This window comes from Lacerta agilis, chromosome 11 (genome assembly GCF_009819535.1).
Source record: "Lacerta agilis isolate rLacAgi1 chromosome 11, rLacAgi1.pri, whole genome shotgun sequence".
In the NCBI taxonomy this organism is placed as follows: domain Eukaryota; kingdom Metazoa; phylum Chordata; class Lepidosauria; order Squamata; family Lacertidae; genus Lacerta; species Lacerta agilis.
The window spans coordinates 15,677,220-15,702,853 of NC_046322.1; the positions used below are offsets into that span (position 1 = coordinate 15,677,220).

Below are 25,634 nucleotides of genomic sequence, written 5' to 3' on the forward strand. Positions count from 1 at the left end.
CATATTGGTGATCCATTTATTAAAGGGGATTATATCTTTATTCTTCCAGTTTATCAATATCAGTCTTTTGGCTACCATTGGAGTACGTAGAATCAATTTTCATTGTTAACTTCCATACAACAGGTATATAGTTCAGAAGACTTAGTTTTAAGGTTTTCTGTATGACCCTGAAAGCTAAGAATTTGTTCTCATCTTTGCCATAGAAAGGTAGTATACAGTATAAATAAATTCCTGCACAAGTTCTAAGGAAGCAGTTGAGCTGCTGGAGGCAAACAGAAGCAGCTGAGAGGCTGACTGCTAATGTTAGGATTCAAGTCTGCAGTGATTTCCTGAAGTGCCTACCTGAGAGATATCAGACAGGGAGTTAACATCTTCAGCATCTCCAAGCTCAGGTTAAAGGAATGCATCCTTCCTGTCAGATCAGAGTAAAGGTTCAGCCAGAAGGGAAGCATACTCTGGTGCCTGCCATCAGAGAGGAGAGCAAGAGCCATTGGAAGGTTGCGCCAAGGATGGCTGTTTGCTTGAAAAAGGGAAAATACATCACTACCACCCCAAAAGGGCACAGATTTGTCAAAATTTGGACACATGCCACTTAAGGGAAGTATGCGGTGGTCCCATCCCTCAGCCAAAAGACTGCTGGGTTGTATGTGTGCATCAGTGAGTGTGGGGTCCTGTGATTCTAAGCCACCTTCAGATTCATTTGACTGGAATGCAGAATATCAATCTTCAGAATAAATAACAGACCAACCAGATGCTTTTGAGAAATCTGCAAGCAGAGCAGTAGCCCATACTTCTTGTAGCTTCGTGTTGCTCCCCCCACCCCCATCCCATTGACTAATTTTCAGAAACATATTGCTTCATATTAGACATTGATGGACCTCTTCACTCCCATAAATCTGTGTAACAGTGGCTGTTACAATGTAAGGCTCCAGATAAATTAAGATTAGTGTGGATACAATCTCCCCTAGCCATCCTCCTTGAGTTGACAGGCTAGATTACGCAATTAATATTCACTGTAAGGTCCTTGGATGGTTGCTCATGAGAAACCAGGCAAAACTACAGCCATTTCTTTACTAGTTTTATTGTGCATACTATGTACAGTGCAGAGCTAAAAAGTTCATGTCTGTATCAACCGTCTGCAGATTCCGGGAGTGGCCCCTTCCGGTTCTGACCCCAACATAAGAGTTTCGGTATACGAAATCTCTGCCTCCCCTCTTTTTGTTTCACCCATCTGCGTACTTGGGGTGACAGAAATAGCATGTCTCCCTCCTCGCCCGCTGAGCGGGAGGAGTGCAGGGTCTCTCCGACATCCCCAGAGCCTCGGCTCTCCAGCTCCCGAGCTGCCTGCCCCTCCCCACTGGAGACCTCGCTGCTCCCTCCGCCGGACGAGGAGGTGCTACTGCTCAGGTGGGGCCGAGGCTCTCTGTAGCATCCCGAGAGCCCTTCCACCACCCTGCGCTGAGCCGGGGATAGTTCCCTGACATTCACTGACACAGAAGTTCTATATCATAGTTGTCCAGAAGTACAGTGGTACCTCGAGTTACAGACGCTTCAGGTTACAGACGCTCCAGGTTACAGACTCCGCTAACCCAGAAATAGTACCTAGAGTTAAGAACTTTACCTCAGGATGAGAACAGAAATCGCGCAGCTGCGGTGCGGTGGCAGCAGGAGGCCCCATTGGCTAAAGTGGTACCTCAGGTTAAGAACAGTTTCAGGTTAAGAACGGACCTCCAGAACGAATTAAGTTCTTAACCCAAGGTACCACTGTACAACAAAGTGATCTGCTCTTGCAAGCTTGCATTTGCCTTTCTTCTTCTCTGCCTTTGCCTTGCCCCATACTTGACTGCACAGAGGCTGATAGCTGTTGATCCCTGATACAGACAGTCATTACTGGAGATACTGGAACTTGAATAGGAATCTTGAGGTCTTTGAATAACCTTTTATTTGTTTGTTTAAAGCATTTATATTCCATGTTTACTCTAGAGAGCTCAAAGCAGCTAACAAAAATAAAACCATAAATTAAATTGTAAAGGATACTTTTAATTATTAACACTATGGTGGTAGAATAACAAAAAATACAGCAACATTTTTCTATAAGAAAACCCTCAAGAGTTCACTTTGCTCATTTTGCATACATTTAAGGTTTGATTATAGTGTCTCTTAATTATAACCATGTCTACTCAGGGGCAAGCCCTATTGAATTCAGTGGTGCTTCCTTCCTTTGGTAAGATTGTCTTCCATTAACATGGTCTTAATGGTGTGTCCATAAGTGACTGTGGAGGCCAATTCTGGATCCACACATCCTTCCGCAGTGGGGACATTTCCCCCATCTCTCTCTCAACAGAGGTCATCATACAGGGTGACCCAAGAAGTTTCTGTGCCAAAACTGGGCCTGAACCCTGATTTGAAAGGGATCTAGAAAATCTGTTTCCTCCAAGAGCACCTGGATCTGATTGATGATCATCTGCTTTAGAACCTTTCCCAGGAATGGTAGCTAGTTAGATTTTCCAAATCCAGGGTTTCTTGAGGAGTGGTTTTACCACTGCCTTCTTCAGGCAGGCAGGGACCACCTCCTCTCGTAAAGAGGCATTAACCACCTCCCTGGCTCAGCTAGCTGTCCCTTCCCTGCTGGTTTTTATCAGCCAAGTGCGGCAAATGTCCAGAGCACAAGTGGTCACCCTGACTGAGCCAAGCACATATTTGAGCCTTACTAACTGAAACTCACCCACCATGACTAGACAGTGCTTTGGACACCCAAGATTTATCTACCTATTTAAACCCCATTTTTCTTGTTATAAAATGTTTATAATTATGAATAGTCCATTCCACTAATACCAACCAGTGTAGTCTAAAACAGGGATAACCAATGTGACCCTTCCTCCTGACTTGGATTCCAGCAATATCTGGGGGGCAAGTTATCCAACCATTGTATAAAAGTCAGCATATCTGAATGGGTGTGGATTTCTTGGGTGGTGGTAGAAAAGTGGCTGTCTGAAAGATCTCCCCCAGCTATTTAAAATAAGTTTTCCTATTGTACCAATTGCATATTGTATAGCAAGGATTATCTTAACAACACGAGAACACGCTGTTAAGTGAATGTATAGGTTCATCTCTTTAATGGAAGCCTTTTGTTATAATGTGGGAATATGACAATCTGTACTACCTGAAACGTTTACAAGAAAATGTACACACTTAATAGTCAATAGACACCAATATTTTGAATGAGAAACTTGTAAAAGAAATAAAAATACATCACACAGAGGTTATGTTTATCCACAGTAATGAATTCTGTCTCTACAGAAATGCAATAAATAAAATCACATCATATGCAAATAGTTCTACTTACATCAGTACAATATACTGTGCAGCTTTCCATTCATTTTTACCCAAACCAATATTACACTTCTAGATTATCCAGTTTATTTTTCTATAGTCATAACATTGCTCACAATAAAAGGGGAGGCAGAGACAAAGTTAAACCTCCACAATCTCTATCCTGAGTCTTTTTTAGTTTTGCACACACTTTGCAGAAGGAAACCAAATCTATCCTATGACAAAAATTACACTTAGTTTTCTGCTCAAATGGACAGTAAGGTCTGTTAATGTCTCACAAATGATTTTACAAAACAAAAATTTTAAGCCAGTATTGTTATTAGGAAAAAGTAGATATGCTTCAAACTTAACCTCTGAGCAGCTGTTTTGAAAGAGATTCTAAAATCCAAACAGAGATCTATTGCAAGAGCAGTTGTTCAGTACGGTCCATGTTGGCCTACCTATATACATAGTGTGAATACTAGCCATATAAGATTATGCTTTTCTTTTGTGTTTCGTTAGGTCTTGCAGTTAAGGTGGTATGATGAACAAATGCAGTTTCAGTGGCTTTTAAAATACATTCTGAGGGCTGCAATTTTCATTCACAAAACACTCCAACTGAAACATAGCAAGGATGTGCGCCTGTCAATTTACGTGGAAGGCACATTATGTCAAGCTGCTCCCAATTAGTGATTGACAAACTCTGAGATTATCTCTGTTTAGCTCTGGAATTTTCCAAGGTTTCCTGGGGGAAAAAGGGAAACCCCGATAACAATTTCCTGAATCAAACCAAGAGATCAGAAAAATGTCACCCCAATTCCTCAAACACATTCCTCATTGTTTCTGGCATAGAAGGATTAGCAGCAGCAATAAGCAAGAGAAGTAAAAAGGTTGATGGTATAGCATGTGATGGACTATGGAAAGTGTTGTTCTTTGAAGGGGCCATGCAATTTCCAAAGATTAAAGTGAAAGGGGGTACTGCATTTTGGCGATGGGGAAAACTTTGGAGGATGTGCAGGGGTTGCAATAGATATGGGCAGCGGGAGCTTGGAAGTCTCTTCGCTCTTGGATTTTGCTCTGGGTAGGAGAGGAAGTTTGACCATGTAAAAAAAAAAAACCTTCTCCTTTTGTGGTGAATTTTCTTGGTCCTCAAAGTTTGATTCTGTGTGTTGCTCATGAAAACTCGTGAGTAACATAATTATTCCAAATCCTACACCCCATCTGACTTCGAGCATACACCTTTTGCACACATTGGTGACACACCTGTGAGAGAAAATAGTGTGTGTAAATATCAGATTATGCTCTTGGATTTTCTTTTCTTTTCTTTGGTGTCAGTAGCTGCTGTTTGGCTTTCCAAATCTCTTTTCATATATGGAGAAGTAGACAAAAGGAATGTAGTGGTTTGATCCATGGAAATCAAAGCAGAGAGTCCAGAGGTACAAATGTGAATCATGTGAGCTTATGAGCTTGGCTTCTCTTAATTGAGACCACTGCGAGCCATGGCTCTTGGAATGCCACTGAAATTGGAATGTTTAGTCTGACTCTTCTCCTGTTGAAGTCAGAAACAAAATTCTAATTCCAGCTATCAGTGTCAATCTCCCTAAGCATTTAATAGCAAAGGAAAATTTTCATTTTCTTATTTGTTTAGGAACTGCAGTTCTGCCAAAAATGGCACACAAAGCAGTGTACAATACTAAAAATTAAAAGTAAAATTATTATGGTCATGCTTACTATCTTATAAACCGTTATAAACTGTTAGCACAACATTGTCACAGATATGGAAAGGAAATGTTATAACACCCTGTAGCCCCTAATAGCTTCTATAATACCCTCCATTGGTTTCTGTAAGTAATTTGAGAACTTCATTGTTCAGCAGAACAAGTAATTCAGAAAATATAACTAATATTCTAGCATATACAAGTTGCATCCTATTCTGAATGATATAAAATAAACTTTTAAAATCTGCTGTCTTTATGACGTATTCACTAAAAGAAGTAGTAAGACATAAGAATATATGAGTTAATGATACTCTCCATGATTTGGAAACATTCTATGTCTTTGTGTATTCCAGCTTAGATTTTTTTAAATTTTCTCCTTAGAAATTCCCTACTAGATACATTTCCTTTGCTTGCTCAATAATCTTTTAGGAGATGTACACTCTGGAAACACTAAGCAAGTGCTGTTGTTTTACTCTATTACAGCACATAGTAAATCCCCATAATAAAAGCACTGTAGCTTAGTAAATGAATCTCAACAGTATCAAAGTCACCAGAATATTTTAGCCTTTGACTTACGTGAATATTAGTAGTTACTGTAAATTTTACAGTGTAAAAGTTTAAAGGAGCTCCTTTCAAAAAAAATTAAATGCTATAAATGTTTGTGTGCACCAGAAAGAAAGTGTTTAGGAAGAAATAGTTTTGTATTGATAAAACAAGGTATCTACATAGCAGTTCATTTCAGAAAACCTCATTTTGACTTTGTTTTCAAGATCAAATGCGATGAATCTTTGTGTAAAACTAAGCTGCTTCAGAATTACTCTAGCCTTGTTCTTTAGAGCTAAATTCAGAGATTCTCCCTTTAACCCTTTCATTCTAGCCTAAAAAAAAAAAAGTCTTTGGAGGCAATAACATTCCAAAACAGTCTTATTTGGAAGCAATATGTCTGTCAGTTCACTAATGTAGCAGTAATGTGGTTCTTTGGATGATGCTTATGCCAATTTTCTACTAACACAAAAATAGAAAAGAGGAAATTGATAAGCCAATTCTTTTTGCTGTTGCAACTTGTTGGCCAACATGAAAGTCTGAATATCCTAAAGGGCTGTATTGCGTTGGAAAACACGACACACCCACCAACAGCTGCTGGTTCAATAAAATGTGCACCCAACCTTCTTTACTGTCTTTCTTTCAGTTGGCTCCATGTTAGTACTTAGATTCTTGTACAGTCTTTAAATTAAATTCCAGCACATCCTTCTGTGTGCTCTTTGTAGATTTTGGCAACAATCCACTGCAGTTATGCGCTGCTTGATTTTAAACTGGACAAAGCAATTGAAATTAAGCATACCTATTGGCCTATTTATTGTGTATGCTTTATGCATGTATGATTCATTTTAGTGAAGAATGTTTTGGTAGTATTTTAATTTTATTATTCCCTTGAAAAGTCTGAAACCTAAGAATAGTATTAGCACTGGAGAACCAGCTGGAAAGCTCAAGGAATTGAAAAAAAAAGTAGCCTACACTGACTTAGGAAAAGAGCAGAAGATTGCTGAAAAAAACTGACAGTGGTTTTCAGACTATGTTCCCAGGAACTCTCGTGTCCCCTGGAAGTTATCAGGGCATCCTCAGTAAGAAGGTATGCAAAAATTGACAAGCTTCCCTGAAATACAGCTAGACCTCCATCTTCCCCTGCAATGTGCAGCCACAGGAAAAGGTTGGATGTATTGTAGTTCTTAAGTTACACACTCCACTATTTATGTAGGGTAGCTGTGAGATTGAATAGGAGTCACCAGTTTCTCCATGAGGCTGAATGCATACCCTAAAACATGCACCAGAATAATCTACAATGTTCAGGGGCCAGTGAGGTGGTACACCATAAAGAGGAAAGAATAGCCACTTCTGCAGGATGGCAGACAAGGACACACAGACACCCTTGCCAGCAGGAGACATGAAACAGTGGTAGAAGCAGGAAGTAGCACCTTACAGGTGTGGGGCTGCTGGGAATGACCAGGAGTGTCCAGAACTCATGCTGCTTCTCTGGTAACCACTAGCTGGTTCTATTGGGAACCATATAGGAGCTCCTCAACAGAGGAGTCAATATAGAGAGATCTCTGAAGACTGACATTAGAAAGAAAAAAAACTGATCTAATAGTATTTTTAAACCAACATAGGTAAGAGGGATTGTTGTTAAAACCTCCATATTCATGTACCCTTCCAATAAAATAGATGGTTATATTATTCCTTTTAGAGAAACCTGGGATTATTAGCATGAAGTCTCTCAACCCCTATATTGAGATGGGGATTCTCTGGCCTTCCAGATGTTATTGGAGTGCTAATCTTATTAGTTCTAACCAACAAGGTGAGCGGCCAAGAATGTTGGAAGCTTTGGTTCAGCAACATCTGGATGACCACAGCTTCCCCAGCTCTGTTCTATATCATCAAAGGAATCTTGCCACTGAATGAGAATTTCATGACTGGGGAAAGAAAGAAGGGGAAGGGGCGGACTGGCCCAATATGCAAAAGTCAAACATACTACTTTTATATACATATAAGAAGATCTGCTCGTTATTATTTACACTTTTAAAAAAGAAAAGAAAAATAGCTCTTCAAATGTACTCTCACTTTGACTTTCCAAGGTGAAATAAAACAACCTCAAATAGACATTTTTTTCTTAATAGAAAATTATGATAAGAATACCTAAAAAATAACATGTTAGCCAGATGTCACTTTTTATACAACAAAAAAGTTTGGAGTTGCCTTTACTGTACAAAACCACTCTAATACTTAATATTTACATAGTTTGGGCTAAACTCAGGTCTCAAAGGTGGCCATGGGGTGTTTGCTTCCAGCTGAAGAATTTGAAGCAGGGATGATATATTGCATCCTCACTTTGTACTCATTTTTCTCAGAAGTAAAGTACCACAGGTTTCAATGGAACATGCTGCTGACTAATGGCCTGATTATTTTTTTAAGCTGTATTATTCAGTTCCTAAGATTCTCTCATCTGCACAGCTGCCATGCCCACACATCTACACAAATCAATATTCTTGCCTTGTCCACCTCTTCCCATTTTACAAGTGGGAACCAGAAGGCTAAGGAAGCAGAAGGGCAACCTGGTGGAGAGAAATACAGAGGACTTCTAGCTGTTTTTTATTTTTGTGTGTACATATCACTATGTACATAAAGAGATCAGCCAAAGGTGCTTTGTCTGAGGCAAGGATCTCATTTACTGTTATTGGCCTAGTCTACACATAAAGCAGGATGAAATGGGAATGAGCTGACAGATTGGACTAGACTACTTCAGAATGCAGGTAAGGGATGCTTCCCTGTGTAAATAATAATATTTATGCAGAAACCTAGCATGGCTGTGAAAGGGAGCCTAGAATTTTCTCCATTTTACCTGGTGCCCCCTCTTGCTCAGTTATTGGGAAGGATTCAACTAATGAATCACATCAACAGAAGCCCTACACAAAGGCTTCTGCTTGTGCAACAGGGCTTCCCTTCCCTTCTTCTGCATGCCCCATATCCCCTGAAACTGGCACAGGGGTGCGAGAACCCCTAGAACAGTGCATGGGGGAGGAAAGTAGGGACTGTTGCATCTGGCAAGCCACAATGCTTGCCCTTTTGGAACAATCGCCTTAGTACAACATTCAGTTCCTTCCTTTTTTAAAATAACTTGGAGTACAGTATTCAGAAATGGCACCTCCTCTCAACTCATCTGTATTCTGAAGTTGTAAGACCACTCTACCACCTCAGGGTTCTTTTACCTAGTGTCATGTTATGTGCAGATCAGGCCTGCCTCTTTCCTGGAAATGATTCACGTTTATTTTACACAAGAAACACCCAACAGATTAAAAAGCAGGAGACATGTAACCAGTGAATGCATAATCCTACAGTGATCTCTATGATAGGACCACTGCAGAATCCATATACAGGTCATGAAAATGATACAGAGGAGGGAGCTTTCTTGAAACAAAAATGCCATGTAAATGGAAGTTCTCTTAAACCCAAACATCCCCAGGAACACAGGCAAGCAGTTGTCCTGTTTAGAGCAATACACAACATATTTGCAAAGGAATCCTTTCACAGGGAATGCTATTGGAATGATATCCAAAACTAATTTGTGTAAGTAGGTCCTTAGAACCAAATACTATCTTTCCACTGCTTTGGGATTTATTATGTTCTATAAAGACGCTTTCGCTCCTTTCCCATAAATTGTATTGTTTTGTACTACCTCACACTTCTTTTGCTCAATTCTAATCTCCACTATTCAGTGCTGAACAATACGAAAAAGCAGCACCTGTGTCTCTGAAACCACATTCCTTTTATAATCTGGTATGAGGTACAGCTAACGAAGGTCCGCTGAATGAACCTTCACGTTTCCAAGAAACAAAATGGCTGACCAGAGCGACTTGTCTTGGATACACACCAAGTGTTAAAACCATCTTGGCGGGGCGGGGGGACACACTCATTCTTTTGTCATTTTCTTTTCCACAAGATAAAAAGGCCACGTGGATTAATGTGGCTAGTAAATCATTCCTGAGTTTCTGAAAGAAATTAAGACAGAGTTACTCTACTTTTAAAATGCTGAGTCCTTAATAAGCTTCTTTTCTGTTGCTGTCTTTGGTAGTTAGTGTCCATTTGTCTACAGATTTCCTCCACACACAAAAACCAGTTTGTTTCTCCTTACTTCATGCAGCAGAAAAGTGAGACCTTATAGAGTCCTCTCGTAATTGCCAGTGCTTGCCGATGTTGTATTCTTCCAGTCGACTTCGCCTCTCAATAGTTATTTTGTATTTTTTTCTGCATAAAAGAAATGGGTAGCACAGGGTAAGAAAACCTCCTTCAGTTTAGGATAATTAGGAATATAACTCCCTTCACAAAAGAATGTCTGTGAAGGACAAATGTGTTCCTAATGATAAATGAGATGAATGAACACCATTGCCAAAAGATTAAAGAGGTGTGCCTTGAAGCATTTTTGCCTGGTCTCAAAGTTAAGTTATATTCAAAGATTTCAGACAAATTGAATGTTCTTCCACAGATCTGAAACTAAGTGAGCAGGAAGCCAGTATAAAGTGCAACAGATGCTTTGAAGTTAGGGCTGCAAATAGTGAAACCATTTAGTAGTTAGTTCTTTCAAAAACTTTTTTTTTAAAGAACTGCTTCAAGATTGCAGCATATTGCTTCATATTGTTCAATGGAATAGATTGCTTGCCACCTCACACAGTTAAATATAATTTGTGTTCTGTATTTGTGTTCTTCAGTGAAATCGGGACTGCCCCATTAAAGTCCAATCACAATTCAGTAAAATCTAAATACTCAAACATATCTAATTTGCTAATTAATTGTTATTCTGACTAAATTCTTACATGTGTTACTGCCAAAAAATATTTATAGACCGTTTTTATGAGTAATAAACGCTGAATGTCTCTTACACTAACAGAATAATAATACAATTACAACTATAATAAAACAGAGTGCAATACAAAACTGCTCATAAAGTTCACAACATTAAAAAATCAGCAATATTAAGTACCCATCTACTCCTCAAAATAAATAAAGCACGTAAATTAACAACAATCTGCCCCACAGATGATTTAACAAACCATGGATTGTTTCTCTAATGATTGATTTGCTTTCCAGCTGCTCTTCCCTTGTGTCACTGCAGTTTGGTGAACATCTGGGGTGGGATGGCCAAACAAACCATGTTTAAAAAATGGTGTGAGGCTCACATGCAACACGAAGCCATAGTTAAACCAAGGTTCATAAGCCAATAAGCCATGGCTTCAGATCATCGTTTGCTGGCAGTAAAAATACCATAGTTAAGCTGCTAGACAGAGGTCACAAATACTAAGCCAGGCTTCCTCAACCTCGGCCCTCCAGATGTTTTGAGACTACAATTCTCATTATCCCTGACCACTGGTCCTGCTAACTAGGGGTCATGGGAGTTGTAGTCCAAAAACATCTGGAGGGCCGAGGTTGAGGAAGCCTGTACTAAGCCATGGGTTAATAAACCATAGTTTAATAGAGGCAGTTCCTCCACTACATGTATGTCTAAATTTGCATGGAGAAATGTGACCTAGGCTACACTCTGACATACCTGACAGAAATTTTGGTGAGTGATCACAGGAATCACTGGGGCAATTTCTGCATTCAGCTTGGTTCAAACTTATGTTATTATTTAGGGAGTTGTGCACCTTCAGGTAGCTAGGAGCGATCATGTGAAGGAGCCAAAGTGCAGATGGACTCCTGAAGGCCTTTCTCTGCAAGCTAGGATAAAAAGCAGGTGGCCACACGAGAAAGGGCTCTGTCAGCAGTGGCCCCGTTGCTTGTAGAATATGCTCCCCAAAAGGCTCGCCTGCCATTTACTTTCATGTTGTTTTGCAACAAGATACAGACCTTTTTATTCTCATGAGCCTTTTAATTCTTATTGTTTTAAGCTGTTATTATATTCCGCTGATATGATTCTTAATTTTCTCTCTCATGCTGATTGGCTTAATAATGAACTGCATTTTGTATTTTGCAGTTATTATTTGGTGTATATTACAGCAACAGTTTAGTTAAAGAAAATAAAGTATGAATTTCTGATAAACTTTTCCTATCCTTTTCTTCAAAACAATAAGGAACATGCTTTTCAATTATACAAATTATAAAATGTAGGCAATATTTCCCCCCCAAACAGAACCAACCTGAAAAAGTAGAAAGCCATCAACAATCCTGCTCCTAGCAAGGCACCCACAACAATTCCTGTAACTGCTGATTCTCCTAGACCACCTGCTTGAAAAATTAAAAAAGAAATAACCAATAGCAATTCACAAAGAAATATGTTCAAGCTCGCAGAATGACTGAATAAACGATCAATGTAATATTATAAACAAATCTATTCAAAATCCATTTTGAAAAGTGCCAAAAGAAACTTTTATATAGTTCCAACTGCTTTTATGATCTTCCTTTATGTTTACCTTGGAGCTTATTGTTGTCACACTCTGAAGTGCTGCTGATTTATTTCAGTTATTTCTAAGCCACCTTTCAAGACTATACAAGGCGGCTTACATTAAAACAAAGATAGTTTCCATTAAAAACAAACATTGAAATATACCATTCAAATCACAATAAATCAGTCAGCTAATAAATTTCAATAAACGCTAACAGAAATCCCAAAGTTTAAAATTAAACATTTTGTTAAAAAGCCAAGGAAAACAGGTGAGTTTTAAAAACTTTCTATAACAGCTGAACTGAAAGAGTTGAACGGATCCTTTTAAAGGGAAGGCATGTATTTTTTCTCCAACAGGCCTTGAGGGCACTGCGCAATGGTAATTCTCAGTCAATAATGAATTACCTTAGGATGGGTTGCAATACAACTTTTTACATCCATATGCTTTTTTGTTGTTGTGATTTTTATGTGTGTGTGTGTGTGTGTGTGTGTGTGTGTGTTGAAATGCTTCATCCATAGAATTCAAATCTTCTCAAATATATAAAAATCTGCCATCTTTTATATTGATGCTGGGAGATAGGAAGTGAGCCAACAACCTGACTACCACCTTGGCTGCATTGTGGAACCTGCTCCTTGGTCAACTAGCAAATGCCAGCTGGCCATGGATAGGTGGAAAGGGAGTGAAGCTAGGTGGTGAATCATTTGCCTTGCATACAAAAGGTCCCAGCTTCAATTCCAGGCATCTCCACCTAGGACTGGGTAAGACTCGAGAGAACTACTGCCAGTCAGTGTAGACAGTATTGCACTAGGTGGAGCAAAGTTCTGACTTGCTCTAAGGAATTCAATCCATCTGGTGCACTTCTGGACTATAAATTCTGGCTCCTATCCTGGTGGAGATGGGGTGGGGAATTCTTAAATGCCCTAACACTCTCCCTAATTCTTGGATGTTTCTTCTGCTTGCTATCTTTGTTATGGGCTAATTGCTGGTCACTGGGTGATAGTGCCAGGAAGAAATTTTACCTGCATTCCTAATCAACCATTTGGTTCCAGGCCTTTTTTTTTTGCCTTCCTCCTAACAAGGATATTTTCTTTCATAGTGCTTTCAGTCTCTTGCATCAGTAATTGTATCACAACTTACTCTACCACTGGGGCACTGGACAGGGAACATAGTTTGAGAGCAGGTGGGAGTGATTTCCCCGAATGCCTTCCTTGGGAGAGCCCTTAAGGGCTCTGGGGGTAATGTCTCGCTTCTGGACCATTTTGGGTACCTTGGCACTATTAACATTCTGTGGTTGGTCACAGCAGGTAGAAAGAGCAGTCTGCAGTGAAGAAGCTGACTTTCCTCTCAACATCAGTTAGGCTATAAGGCAGGCGCCAGAATGCTTTGGTTCCCTCGGCTATTCTATGCCAAACATTTCAAAACTTAATAAACTTTGGGCCTGATTCATTCTTGTGCCTGTTCAGCATTTACACTCACTTCATAACAGCTTCATTTCAACTGCATCTCTGTAACTTCTCCCATTTACTCCTTTATCCCACCTAGCTCCATCTGCAGCACCACTATTCTCTTCCGGGGGTTTCAGCAAGGTTATTTATTTATTTTATATCCCACCTTTACTCCAAGGAGCTCAAGGTGGTGCACATAGCTCTCCTATTCCCTGTTTTATCTGTACAACAACCCTGTGAGGTAGTTGGGCTGAGATACAGTGACTGGCCCAAGGTCACCCAGTGAGTTTCTTTGCTGAGTGGGGACTGGAACCCTGGTGTCCCAGGTCCGACACTCTAACGACTATACCATATTGGCTCTCTACATTGCAACCTTTTGCTTGGGAAATCTTGATGCTATTGCCACAATACAAAACTGTTTGCACATAGCCACTTTGCCAGTGTTCCATCTTCCCATTTTGAAAGAAACTATCCCATAAACATTAGCTATACGTAAATTGAGCCTCAGTAAATTTCCTCTGGTCAGGTTGTTCTTTGTAGTATTGATAGTGATACAGAAGTGTATCTGAAAACAAGCGCAATTCCTTAACATGGACTGCTGTCCGTTGCAGATTTGGAAACGAGAAGTTAACCTCAGTAAACTTACATGATTTGCAGGGTGTGTTGCTTGGGTGTTCCAAACCTCGGCTGTCATCTGTTCTTGCTTTGAGTTTCCAGGGGTAATTTACATTTGGAAGCATTTCAAGCCGTCCATGCTTTCCATAATAGTTCCAAATAACCTGTGAAGAAAATAGATACTGTATATAGCAAAATGACAATTATTTCTAACCAGCTTTTGGAAGTAGGGAGAAAACTGGGGTATATCAGCTAGCTTAATCTCTGTTATATATAACATATACTTTTCAGAATCGCATCCCAAAATCCATCAGTTGAAAGACATAATTGGTGTAGCCATAACATTTTTAGATCATAAATCCCTCCTTGCCCCATTCTGAAATTTGGAGGAACCAATTGTCTAGCACATAAACTTTTGTTTACTTCACCGAATGGTGTGTGAATTATTGCTGTCATTTGTGTGTAGCTGTCAGAGCTCTTTGGGCTATGTGCCTGGCTCTTGTTCTCCACCACCACAACTCTATTTTTTGTGGTCCCAAACTACTCTGTTTTTCTTTAAAATGTATGTTTACTTCATTTTAGGTTCATTTCATTTATCATATTCTAGACACCAGATTATCAGATAAAGATTTGCTGGTGAAGCCTAAATTGGTTTGGCTGCATTCCACTTAGAAACTAAGGTTTTCATGACCAGTGGGAATCAATCTTCCAAATAAACTAATATTACCACCAGCACCATCAAACAGAGGTCAGCATTATAAATTAGGATGAGACAATCCCAGCAAAATGAATGATGTCAACAAACATAAAATGGAAAGAAGCCGGAATGTGACATGAGTGAGGCTTCCAAAGGGAAACAGAAAGGATGTACTAAATATACAAAAAAGTCTAATCATGCAGTTGCTGGATTTCCTGTCATAGATGAGAGCTGCACATGAATATATGTAGAGACTGAGGTCAATATTATCCTTCCCATGTGCACTTCCCCTCCACTCCAGGGTTTTGGGTTAACAGGCTGTGTCCTTCAGCCTTTCCTCAGATGACTTTCTGGACTTGTAATGAGCTTTATACAGTAGTTCTTTTCTGACATCTTCCATGTTATCAGTCAGTCAGGTCTTTGTGTATGGTCAAGGCAGCACAATATTACACACACAAATCAATCAAAAGCACCATAACAGCAGTACAAACAGTTGGGTTGACACCAGATCACCAGATCAAACCAATTCACTGTCCTTACATTTAACAGGTTTATATGTACAATTTCCAAACTAATCTTAGCAGTTTATTACTATACTTTATAAGCCATTATTTCCATTTTACCAACATTCTTCTTGAAATGTATGACATCTAAGTAGCTGCGGCTGCGGACCACTGAGGCAGCCAGAAAATTTCACCTCTCTGCTGCCTCATATTTAGTTTCTTGTTCACTGCAACTAAAACCTTCTGAACAATGCCACTGTCTAGGAAATTATCCACATCTGATATACATCTATCTGGATTTTCACTCTAGCATGTAATATTTTTGGTTGAATGCTGTCTTTAATTTCTACAGATGAAGACCATGACATTTGTAAACCAAGGACCCTGTAGTGTTATTATGCAATTATAGTGTTTAATTTCACAGTACCAATACTCAGGGCACTCTCCTTTGGCCTCATTGTATCTCCTGCTTTTGATGACCAGCCTAGCTAAACAAGGTCATGAATACTTTTCATTTTCTTTGAAAATGCATGCAGTCTCCCACATTCATTAAGATCTTGAATTCAAGAGTCTAGGTTGCACATACCATATCATATTTTTCAGGCTGATGATGATCCAGTAATAATCCAGTAAGAAAGTGTGTGTGTGTGTGTGTGTGTGTGTGTGTGTGTTTGTTTTAATGGCAGTTTGTTCCAATCCCTGCACATCAAGCTTTCTTAGGTTCTGCTGAAGGGTTAGTAAGAATGGAAACTGCAAGATACATAATATGCCTTGCCCAAGGTAGAGTCAATAAACATTTTGCCACCGAATCCTTGTTCCAGCCCTAGCATTTAGCATTATTTCAGCACTTACCTGCTGCATTCCAGTTTCTGGATCAGTCATTGCAATCACAGAAAAATCTCCGTATCTTTCTCCATTGGCATCTATGGATACTGGCCCTGCAATGCCTAGAGAGTGGCAGGTGAGAAATTTTAAAATTAGTGAGTTGACAGCACATAATGCTTCCAAGAAAAGCAAATGGCACAATTATTAGAGACTGATATGGCAGAAAACCTCATCAGTCTTCCAGTACTTCTGTTGGCATTCCAAAAGAAATTGTAATTTTACCTCTGGGGCTGCATTCCTAAAATTCCTAACACCCCCCCCCCCTCTCTCTCTCTCTCACACACACACAGCCTGCGGGGCATAAGTCCTATTTTGCTGATTTTAAAAAAGCCATTAAGGGGCAAAATAATTTTACACGGGAAAGTCTAGGCCCTGGAATATTTGAGGAAGCTAATACTTTAATGCATCTACTCATCTGAAGTCAAAAGGCAAGCAAAGAGCCCTAATACATTCACCCTTTGAGATGGCATAGCATATTTTGGGAAAGAGTGGCAACTATGAGGCTAGAAATCCTTAACAGCATGTTACATGGTTCTTACTGCTACCCTTCTATCCTCACAGCAACTCTGTGAAGTAGGGTGAGAGACAGAAACTGGTTTAAGGTCTCTTCAGTCTAAATCCAGCACTACTCACTGCACTACACTGGCTATCTTCATATGCAGTCCCATGTTTACTGCACTGGTATAAAGCATGTAAAATGCATATGGTACTAGAATAATCCTTTTTAAAAAAAAGTAAAATCAACATTACTGATTTATTTAGGATAATGGTATCCTGCTTTGTAGCCCTGAAAGGCTCTCAAATTAAGTTAAAAAAGGGTTGTTACAATAAAAATCACATTCAAGCTGAGTATCAGGAACAGAAATAACATCATCCTTTGGTGCAGCCCTTCAATTTCTGCCTATTATAATTTTCTATCATTCTTATTTATCTCTTTTTTTTTAAACAGAATTTATTAGCATTTTCATAATATAACACAAACCCAACCCCACACCTACAGATACAAAAACAAATACAAATACACATAATGTCAGGATTCTTCTTCTTATTTATATACCTTACAAAAAAAAATTTCTAGTTCTGAATCTTGACGTTTGACTTCCCCCGCCTATTCACCTTCGGTTTTAAATCAATATACTATTTCCTTAACAACTTTTCTCTATAAATTTTTTTTAACTTTACTTAAAAAAAAGATAACTTACTTATCTTAATCTTTGCATTATAACCTAAATCATAACCAAATATTCTTATAGCTAAACTTATTTCTTCTATCCTTTATCATGCTGCTTTTAACTTAAAATTCAATATCTCCTTACTTATTTAAAATAAACTTGTAATTAACAGACTTCACACTCCAATTTCAGATACCATGGCAGACCATTTGGATTATACATTTAGTACTTCAACCCACTCCCCCTCTGTCCATTGTCTTTTTCTGTCTTTCACCGGAACCAAATCTCCAATTGTCTTCCTCTGAGTGTCCACAGGTCCAGGCAACATCCACAACAAACCCCGCATCAAGCCTCAAGGTCTTCATCACTTCCATGGGCTCCTCCGTTTCTTTTTCTTCTTCTTCTTGTAGAAATCTCAATTCCATGTCCCTTGCCCCCGAGTTGCCACCTCGGAGTCTGGATATTGTAAATTTTCCCGTTCCAGGGCTGCCACCCCCAGAAATCGGCTCCTCCTCCTTTCGGAGTTGCCCAGCCATTTCAAACCATTCTTCCAGCGCCCCTCCCAGCTCTTTGCCGAGGTTTGATTCCATTGTGTAAAACTTTTGAAAAGCCTCCTCTGTGGAAAATAAGTCCTTTTTATTTATAATTCCACTCAAAACTTGTAGTTTTCGATTAAGCAGTTCCAGCTGCAAGACAGTGAGCATTTCCTCATCCTTTAAACCAGAGTTCGATACCAGTGCGAGGACAAAGTCCAGCATTTTAGGAGAGAGGGTGAGTATCAGATTTCAGTTCCTGTCTCTTCCTTCCTTTGTTTCAGTTTTTTCCCACGACAAACCAAGTCGTCGCCATTTCTCCGAAGCCGGAGTATAAAGACCAAAGCTTCAAATGGAGATATTTTTTCCCCAGTTAACCCCCGAGGGGAAATCTCAACAGTCTCAGTTTTTAAATTCCAAATACTTTCTATCGATTGTTGTAGCAGCAGTCACTTAAAGAGTTAATTTCTTTCACCACCCGAAGGGAGGGAGGCGGGCTGCCTTTCTTCTTTCCCCCAGATCGTTCCAGGAATTACAAAGAGTCAATCAATTACTCACAGCCTCTGGGTTCTTATCAGCTCCTTAAAGACAGGTAGAACTTAGACGCTCATCACAGGCTTTGTCGCCGCATTTACATCCCGGTTGGGGCATGTCCCCTATAGCCCGGCTCCGTCGTCCCTTCACCCCCACTCCCCCTTTACAGGGGGAGCGGGGGAAGGGTTCGGAGCCACAACGGGCACAGCCGGGGAGCCCAGGGTGCGGGACGCTCTTCCCGCACCCCAACCGGAGCCCCGCTATGTGGCTGCAGGGCTCCTAACCCCCGGGATGGACTGGGTGCCTCGTAGCCGAAGCATCCCACGACCACCCGTAATGGCGTCAGCCGCCGGAAGTCCATTCTTATTTATCTCATTTGTGAATCACTTCCCATAAAACATTCCAAAGTGCTCTATACAATAAAAAGATAGCTAAAAACAATTTCAAGTTCAGTACAGACACAGACTGGGATTTTTTAAAAAATATCATCTTAAAATGTTTGTTGGGTGAAGGAAGGGCTTCAATAGGCACCAAAACGATAACATAGATACTGCCAATCTGTTATGTGGTGGGAGGGAGATCCAAAGGGCAGGTGCAACCACACTAAATGCCTGATTCCAACATCATGCAGAATGGCCCTCCTGAGGAAATGGCATCTGAAGGAGGCCCACCCCTGCAGAGTGCAGTGATTGGCTGCGTATATAGCAGAGCCCACTGATGCAAGAGAGCAGCTAAACTCTCTTAACCCATGATGGATTCGACTCCTTCCCCTGCTGGTAGTTGGCTAACCCATCACTATTTGTTACTGTCTTTTGATCTATTGAGGTTTGGATTATGTGGATTATTGTTGGGGCTCAATGTGTTAAGCTCCTGGATCAGTAAGGTAAAAGGGAAATGACCCCTGGACGGTTAAGTTCAGTCAAAGGCGGCTATGAGGTTGAGGTGCTCATCTCGCTTTCAGGCTGAGGGAATCAATGTTTGTCCACAGACAGCTTTCCAGGTCATGTGGCCAGCATGACTAAATCACTTTTGGTGCAACGGAACACCGTGACGGAAACCAGAGCACATGGAAATGCAGTTTACCATCCCGCCACAGCAGTACCTATTTATCTACTTGCACTGGCGTGCTTTCAAACTGCTAGGTTGGCAGGAGCTGGGACAGAGCAATGGGAGCTCACCCCGTCGCGGGGATTCGAACCGCCGGCCTTCTGATCAGCAAGCCCAAGAGGCTCAGTGGTTTAGACCACAGTGCCACCTCCCACCTGGATCAGTATAAAGACTTGGACAGGATAAATTTCTTGTCCTTTCCAACCCAATGCCTCTCTATTACTGTGAGAAAGAAAAATCCACTGAAGCCGAGAAAGTGGTCCATTATGTTTTTCATAGCTGTTCCAATTTCAGAACTCATTGTTGGGTTCTTATCTAAAGGAAATATTTCCTTTCAGTTTAAGTACTTCCACTGGAAATTGTGGTAATCTTACACTGTAAGAAATGACAGATGTATCTGGCAAGAGCAGCTTGGTCTTACCAGTAAGGTCCAGCTGACCTTACAAAGTTTAATGCACGGGTGTGTGTTCTGGAGTTTGAACATATTCATAGATTCTAAGATTGGCAGGATGCGGGTGGGGCAGAAGGGCCCAAAAGGTTTGGCACTGAAAACCCTGACCACTTTGGCATGCACAGTCTAAAATAGCAAATGGAGACCTTGAAACATTTCTGAACACACACACACAAAAAGCTGTTCAAAATCTAATACAGCAAAGAAAAGGAAGGGGGACTTGGCATTTTTGCATTTTTATTAAACCCAGCTTTTCAGTTATAAAAGCTAAATGGAAAAGATGAAGCAATGTAAGGAAGTATGCTAATATATGCACATGAAAGAGTCAAATGGCTGCAATCTTCAAAAACAAGGAAGGAGCCAAGAACCTTAATGATGACAGCTAAACTATTACTCTAAGGGTTTTCTTTGTATATGAAATTATTGGCAGTGATGCTATAAAAATGTAGACGACAGGGGGCTATTTAATGTAGTTTCTTAATATCTAGTGTGCAGGCATGCTATCTATACACCCTGTTTAAACATGTCACAGTCTACATTTTTGTCTATGTTGTCCATGTTAATATGTATGTGTAGATAACCAGAGGTGGGGAGAACCTTCCAAATACAACATGTGAGGCCTAAGGTGGTATGTAAAGGAATGATAAAAAGCTTTCACTGCGCATGTAGATGGAAACCATTATCTTCTTACCTCCTTATTACAAGTTGCCACTTCTTTTTTGTAACAATAATTATCTACTAGGAATCCTTAATTTATATCTCATCCTTTCAAGGAACCACATTATTCATGGTTCTACCCCCTTTCCTCTTTTTTATTGCTGGAAACAGTACAACACAACACAACAAGGGTGGGGGTCTTTCCCACCCTGAGCCCCACATTCCAGCAGTGGGTGTGCCAAAGCAAAAAAGGGAATGGTAACCCCGTGTGTGTGTGTGTGTGTGTGTGCACGCGCACGCACGCACGCGCACACACGCACACACACAAAACTGTAATTTGCATTGGAGAGAAATATCTCATTCACACCAATAGGAGTCCCCACCCATGCAAGTAGGAGGCACTCTGAACCTAATCTGGATCAGGACCCTCCATTCTCATATTGGCATTAATTTGCTTCAACTGAACCTTTTTTGTGAAAACAAATTGCAAGCAAGAGCTCCTCAAGTCAAATCAGAACCACAGCAGGGAGCAAAGGTTTATAACCCTTCTACAGCACTATGCCAGAGTTCTCATCCAGGTTAGACTCTCAGCTCCTGAAATTTGCTGCTCTTCTCCATCCTCCCATGCTAGCACGGATGAGATAGAAAAGGCATAAGGAGAGGTGCTGGAGGCCAGGTAAGAAATCTCCAAGGGTCATATCCAGCCATGGTGTGTGTCAAAGCTTTCCCATCCTCTCAGAAAAGGCCTTTTTAACAACCAGTGGGGAATGGACGCTCCCTCAGTTTTCATTTCATGGTATGCTATCAGCAGGAGGTGGCAGATTTTAATTTTAAGAAGCTAGAGGGTACAACCGAAAAGTTACAGATTTTCCCAAGACTGGACAAACAAAATCACATCAAACACTTGATTATTCCTACCTTCATATGTCCTATTCCATGTCTGATGGACAATCTTTTCTCCATCTTTCTTAGTGAAGCCATTCTTCAAAACTTCCCGTAAAGCCAGAACATAGAGGATAATAGCATCATGGAATCCTTCCACAAACATGTTAACCTAAGGACAAAGCAAACTTTATTATTATACTGGACTATAACAAAGGGGGTGTTTGCAACATTCAGCAAAATCCCACAATTTGTACAAACTGATTAAGATCAGTCAATTAAATAGAAAAAAACCAAGTAAACTTAGTATGTCTCAGAAAGTGGTTAAAATATATATCCCAGCATTTCTCCTTATTGATGAAAAATCTACATTCAAACTGTGGAACCAAAAAGAATGTCATTCTTCAGAAAATTTTAAATGGGCTGTGTACTTTTTCAAGATTATTGTGTTTAAGTCATATATGACAAGGGTAGCAAGCCTGTGCCCCTTGGGCAACATCCTTACCCAATTGTTTTTTGTGTGTGTGGCCCCAATGCTTTTGTTTTAGGTATTTTTTTAAAAAGATACTGTACTGTATATGTGTGTTTATAAGTGTAAAACTTGGCTGGGGGCAGCAGGGTGAATTTCAGACTGCCTCTAGCAATTCGTTATCAACAAAGATTAGGCAGACATGCAGTGGAGTAGCCAACATGGTACCTGCCAAAAGTTGTTGGATTACAGCTCCCATTGATCTCAGCATACATGACTAGCATTCAAGGATAATGGAAGTTGTTGTTCATGTTGGGTACCCTTGCTTTATACAAATCTGAGATCTTAAAACTCTCTACTGGCCTCACTCTGAGTCTACAACAATTACCCTACTTGAGTTATATGTTTATACACATAATCCTTTAAATCATCTATAACTTTACCTGGAAGTAAGTCCCACTGAACATATCTACTTCTGAGTAGGCATGCATTGCTCTGTAATTCTGCTTTATCTTGTTAGGGTAGTGGTAAAATAATCTGTCATTGCTCAAACCGTGAATAGTAGAAATGCTTCAGTGCCTGCTTTACAAAGCACCTTCATTGGCTATGGAAATACTGTCTCCCTGTTGTAATTGTGGAAGCTTTTTTTCAGACTGTGCTGCTTATTTTGTTTGTCTGATGATTGCTCTCCCCCAGCTCTAAGCCTCCCTTACACATCTGTGAACTCTGGACTTTGCTCAACAGACTCCTTGTCTGTTGGAATATGAACCAGCAGCATGTTTTCTAAAGCGGTAAAACAATAAATAAAAGTTCCCCATCTTTTGTGGCCCTTTCAGTAAATGGCATGAGCTAAATGAAATGTCACTTTCCACTACAAATCTCCAAAACAAATAAATGGATTTGTGTTTTATAGCAGTACTGTCAGTATTGTCCTGCAAGGAATCCAACTGTGAATGCACTCTCTCAGGGTTGCATTTACTATGCTTGGCCTTTTGGGCAAGCTCCTGTAGTTCAGAAAACATGTAAGCAGCCCCTTCAAATTGGCAGGATTTGTCTCCAATAGCAAGCTCGTGATATCACTTTTCACTGTGTATTGATTTTTGTCTTTTTCTTTCGTTCCTCCAATACGTTTGAAGTACACATTGAAAATTCAAGTTCAATATAGCTTTGAAACAAGAGTCAATGTGAAGTAAATAAATTCAGGCATGAAGAACAGGATCAAAAGCAAGTAAGACAAATCAAAAGTAGTGAAAAGACATTTTAAGAATCTGTACTGTCTTTTTTAGGAATGCAATGAAGCTGCTTCAAACGGAGTAATATCCAGCTCAATATTGTCTACATTGACTAGCTCTGACTCTCCAGGGTTTCAGGCAGGGGTCTTTTCGAGCCCTACCCAGAAATGCAAGAGCTGCATAATTTCTTCATGTAAGTGTGTATTCTACCACTGAGCTACACCCCTTCCCTTTGAGAGTTATCCAAAAGAGGGCTGAATTGCACATTTACTGAGTGTTTACAGGAGAACATCTTAAAGGCAATTTGCTAATTTAAGGAGCTATATACTCACCATACTTTGTAGAATAGAATAAAAAACTATACAATAATCTAACAGATGATTTATAAGACTGTTAAGGCAGCAGTTATTTTCAACCAATAACACCAGGTTGAAAATCCAAGATTCCATTTCATTGATGGAGCAATGATGTGACATTCAAACAGTAGGAACAGACAGAACTGTAGCATACCAATTGGGGACATGTGGAATCTCAGCCATGTGAGGCAGGAGAAAGGCTCCATCTTGCCCCTGGTCTGATTATCTTTCCATTGGCCATATGAACCATATGTGAAGACCTCTCTCTATATGGAAGGCAGATGGAGACAATGTGGAAAATTTCCCTTCCTATCCATTTCAGGTAATGTTTGCTGGAGGGGCAGGACAATTCAGTGGCAGAGAGTGACAGAGCACAGGCATGTCCTCCACATCTGCAGTCCCATCACTCATTATGACTGGGACAGAAAGTGTGGGGCCAGCCTATTGCTCTCAGCTATCAAGCTTGGTTCAAGCCAGTATCATTAAGTAGTAGCAACTTCCCATGACTTAGCCCAGGCATAGGCAACCTTCGGCTCTCCAGATGTTTCGGACTACAATTCCCATCATCCCTGACCACTGGTCCTGTTAGCTAGGGATCATGGGAGTTGTAGGCCAAAACATCTGGAGAGCCGAAGGTTGCCTATGCCTGACTTAGCCTCTCCCTTAGAATGTCCCATTTAGCCACATTTTGGGGCAGAACAGGGAGCTCTGCAGCAACAGCTACACAGATGTCACTTTACAGGCAGAGGCTGGCAAGGCTGGCGAGAGGGACACCTCTGCCCAATCCAATCCCACCCTCCCCCAGCTGGTGGTTTGGATTCCAGTCTGAGCCAGAAAAGGGCCTGAACAAATTGGTACTGATGGAGGATATAAAGGATCTGTGTGTGTATAGATGAAAGAGAATGTGCATTCCTGTATGGGAGAACAAGTAAAAGTGCACTGTAGAGACTGAAAGTTAACCTTGAGACTCCTGGAGCCAAACTGGACACGAAATGCAACTTTGTATCTAACTTGCAATATCAAGAAAAATCCTCCTACTGAAGCTGGTATATGCTTTGGGAGGAACACCAAAGAGATGTAGCAGCAGAGGTAAATAGCTAATAGGAGAAACAGTGTCAAAAGGGGTTTAAGCAGGAGGGCAGACAACATAAAAAGTTCTTTGGAGAAGTTGGGAGACAGGGTTGCCTACTCCTAAACAAGGGATATCTATGTAGGAGTAGTTCTGATGCTTGAAGGCATTGCTACCATTGCTTATCAGAGAACCCCATAAGGCAAAATAATAATAATAATAAAAAAAATCAGACAAGCTGCCACTTACAGAAATGAGGAAGATGAAATAGCCCCTGGAAGTGAGCCACCTAGCTACCAGGATTTGGTAGTGCCAGATGTTTTCATCAGCTCCTTCTGGGCAACTAGATGGTATGCAGAATTAAGAGGGGGATGGGATTATGATATTAACAGTCCACTCCCCAGGTCTCAGATATTTACTTAGCTAACAAGCAGGAACAGTGTTATCTTTTGGCACAAGGTTGGCAATTACATCACTGGAATTCTAGTATTTCACTTTCCAGACATTATGGGCAGCTTTCAAATGCAAAACAGTCGCCTGTTCACTAGGGTGGAAAACCTGAAGGTAGACTGTACAACTTCAGACAGCTGGAGGGGGCTCATGACTACTCTTCCATGAGGGGAGAGCGAAGAATATAAAATGGGGGGGGGGGGGTTCTAGCTTAACCTTCCTGGTTTTCATTATGAAAAAGATGCCTGCACAAAGAAAATTGGCATGAATGGAAGAAGGCTAAACCAGAATTTAGTTCCCTGATATTTAGTTTTCTACTTGAGGGGATTGTGTGGAGAAGCACTCAATCATGTGAGCCCCAACCTGCAATCTGAAATAATACAGAACTCCAGACACAGGTTTACCATCTCAGTGAAAACTAGGAGCTGGCGGTGCTGATGTCTAAAAAAAAATATGGCCTAGATTTTGGGCAACGAACACTTATTTAGCTTTTGTTTTATAGCACAAGAGTTAAGGTACAGATAAAATAAATGGTATTCAGAGACCTAAAAAAGAGTGCAGTTCATTACAAAATTTCACAACTTCAGCACACTGTGAACACTTAAGATGATTTTGCAA

General features: G+C 40.4%; 1 protein-coding gene across 3 annotated transcripts in view; it reads right to left on the minus strand.

Annotated features, from left to right (window-relative positions):
- Positions 1–8,694: 8,694 nt before the first annotated feature.
- Positions 8,695–25,634, minus strand: part of NPR3 (natriuretic peptide receptor 3) — a 47,416-nt gene continuing 30,476 nt past the window's right edge. Inside the window, exons 4-9 of one of the 3 annotated variants that reach the window (XM_033164824.1) lie at positions 21,477–21,612; positions 16,072–16,166; positions 14,051–14,183; positions 11,714–11,801; positions 9,715–9,827; positions 8,695–9,571 (exon numbers count right to left, since the gene is read on the minus strand). In XM_033164824.1, the coding sequence (XP_033020715.1) occupies positions 9,716–9,827; positions 11,714–11,801; positions 14,051–14,183; positions 16,072–16,166; positions 21,477–21,612 (564 nt within the window). In that variant the 3' untranslated portion in view covers positions 8,695–9,571; position 9,715. Of the gene's footprint in view, positions 9,828–11,713; positions 11,802–14,050; positions 14,184–16,071; positions 16,167–21,476; positions 21,613–25,634 lie in introns of all 3 variants that reach the window. The other 2 variants (XM_033164825.1, XM_033164823.1) reach the window with 2 other exon arrangements.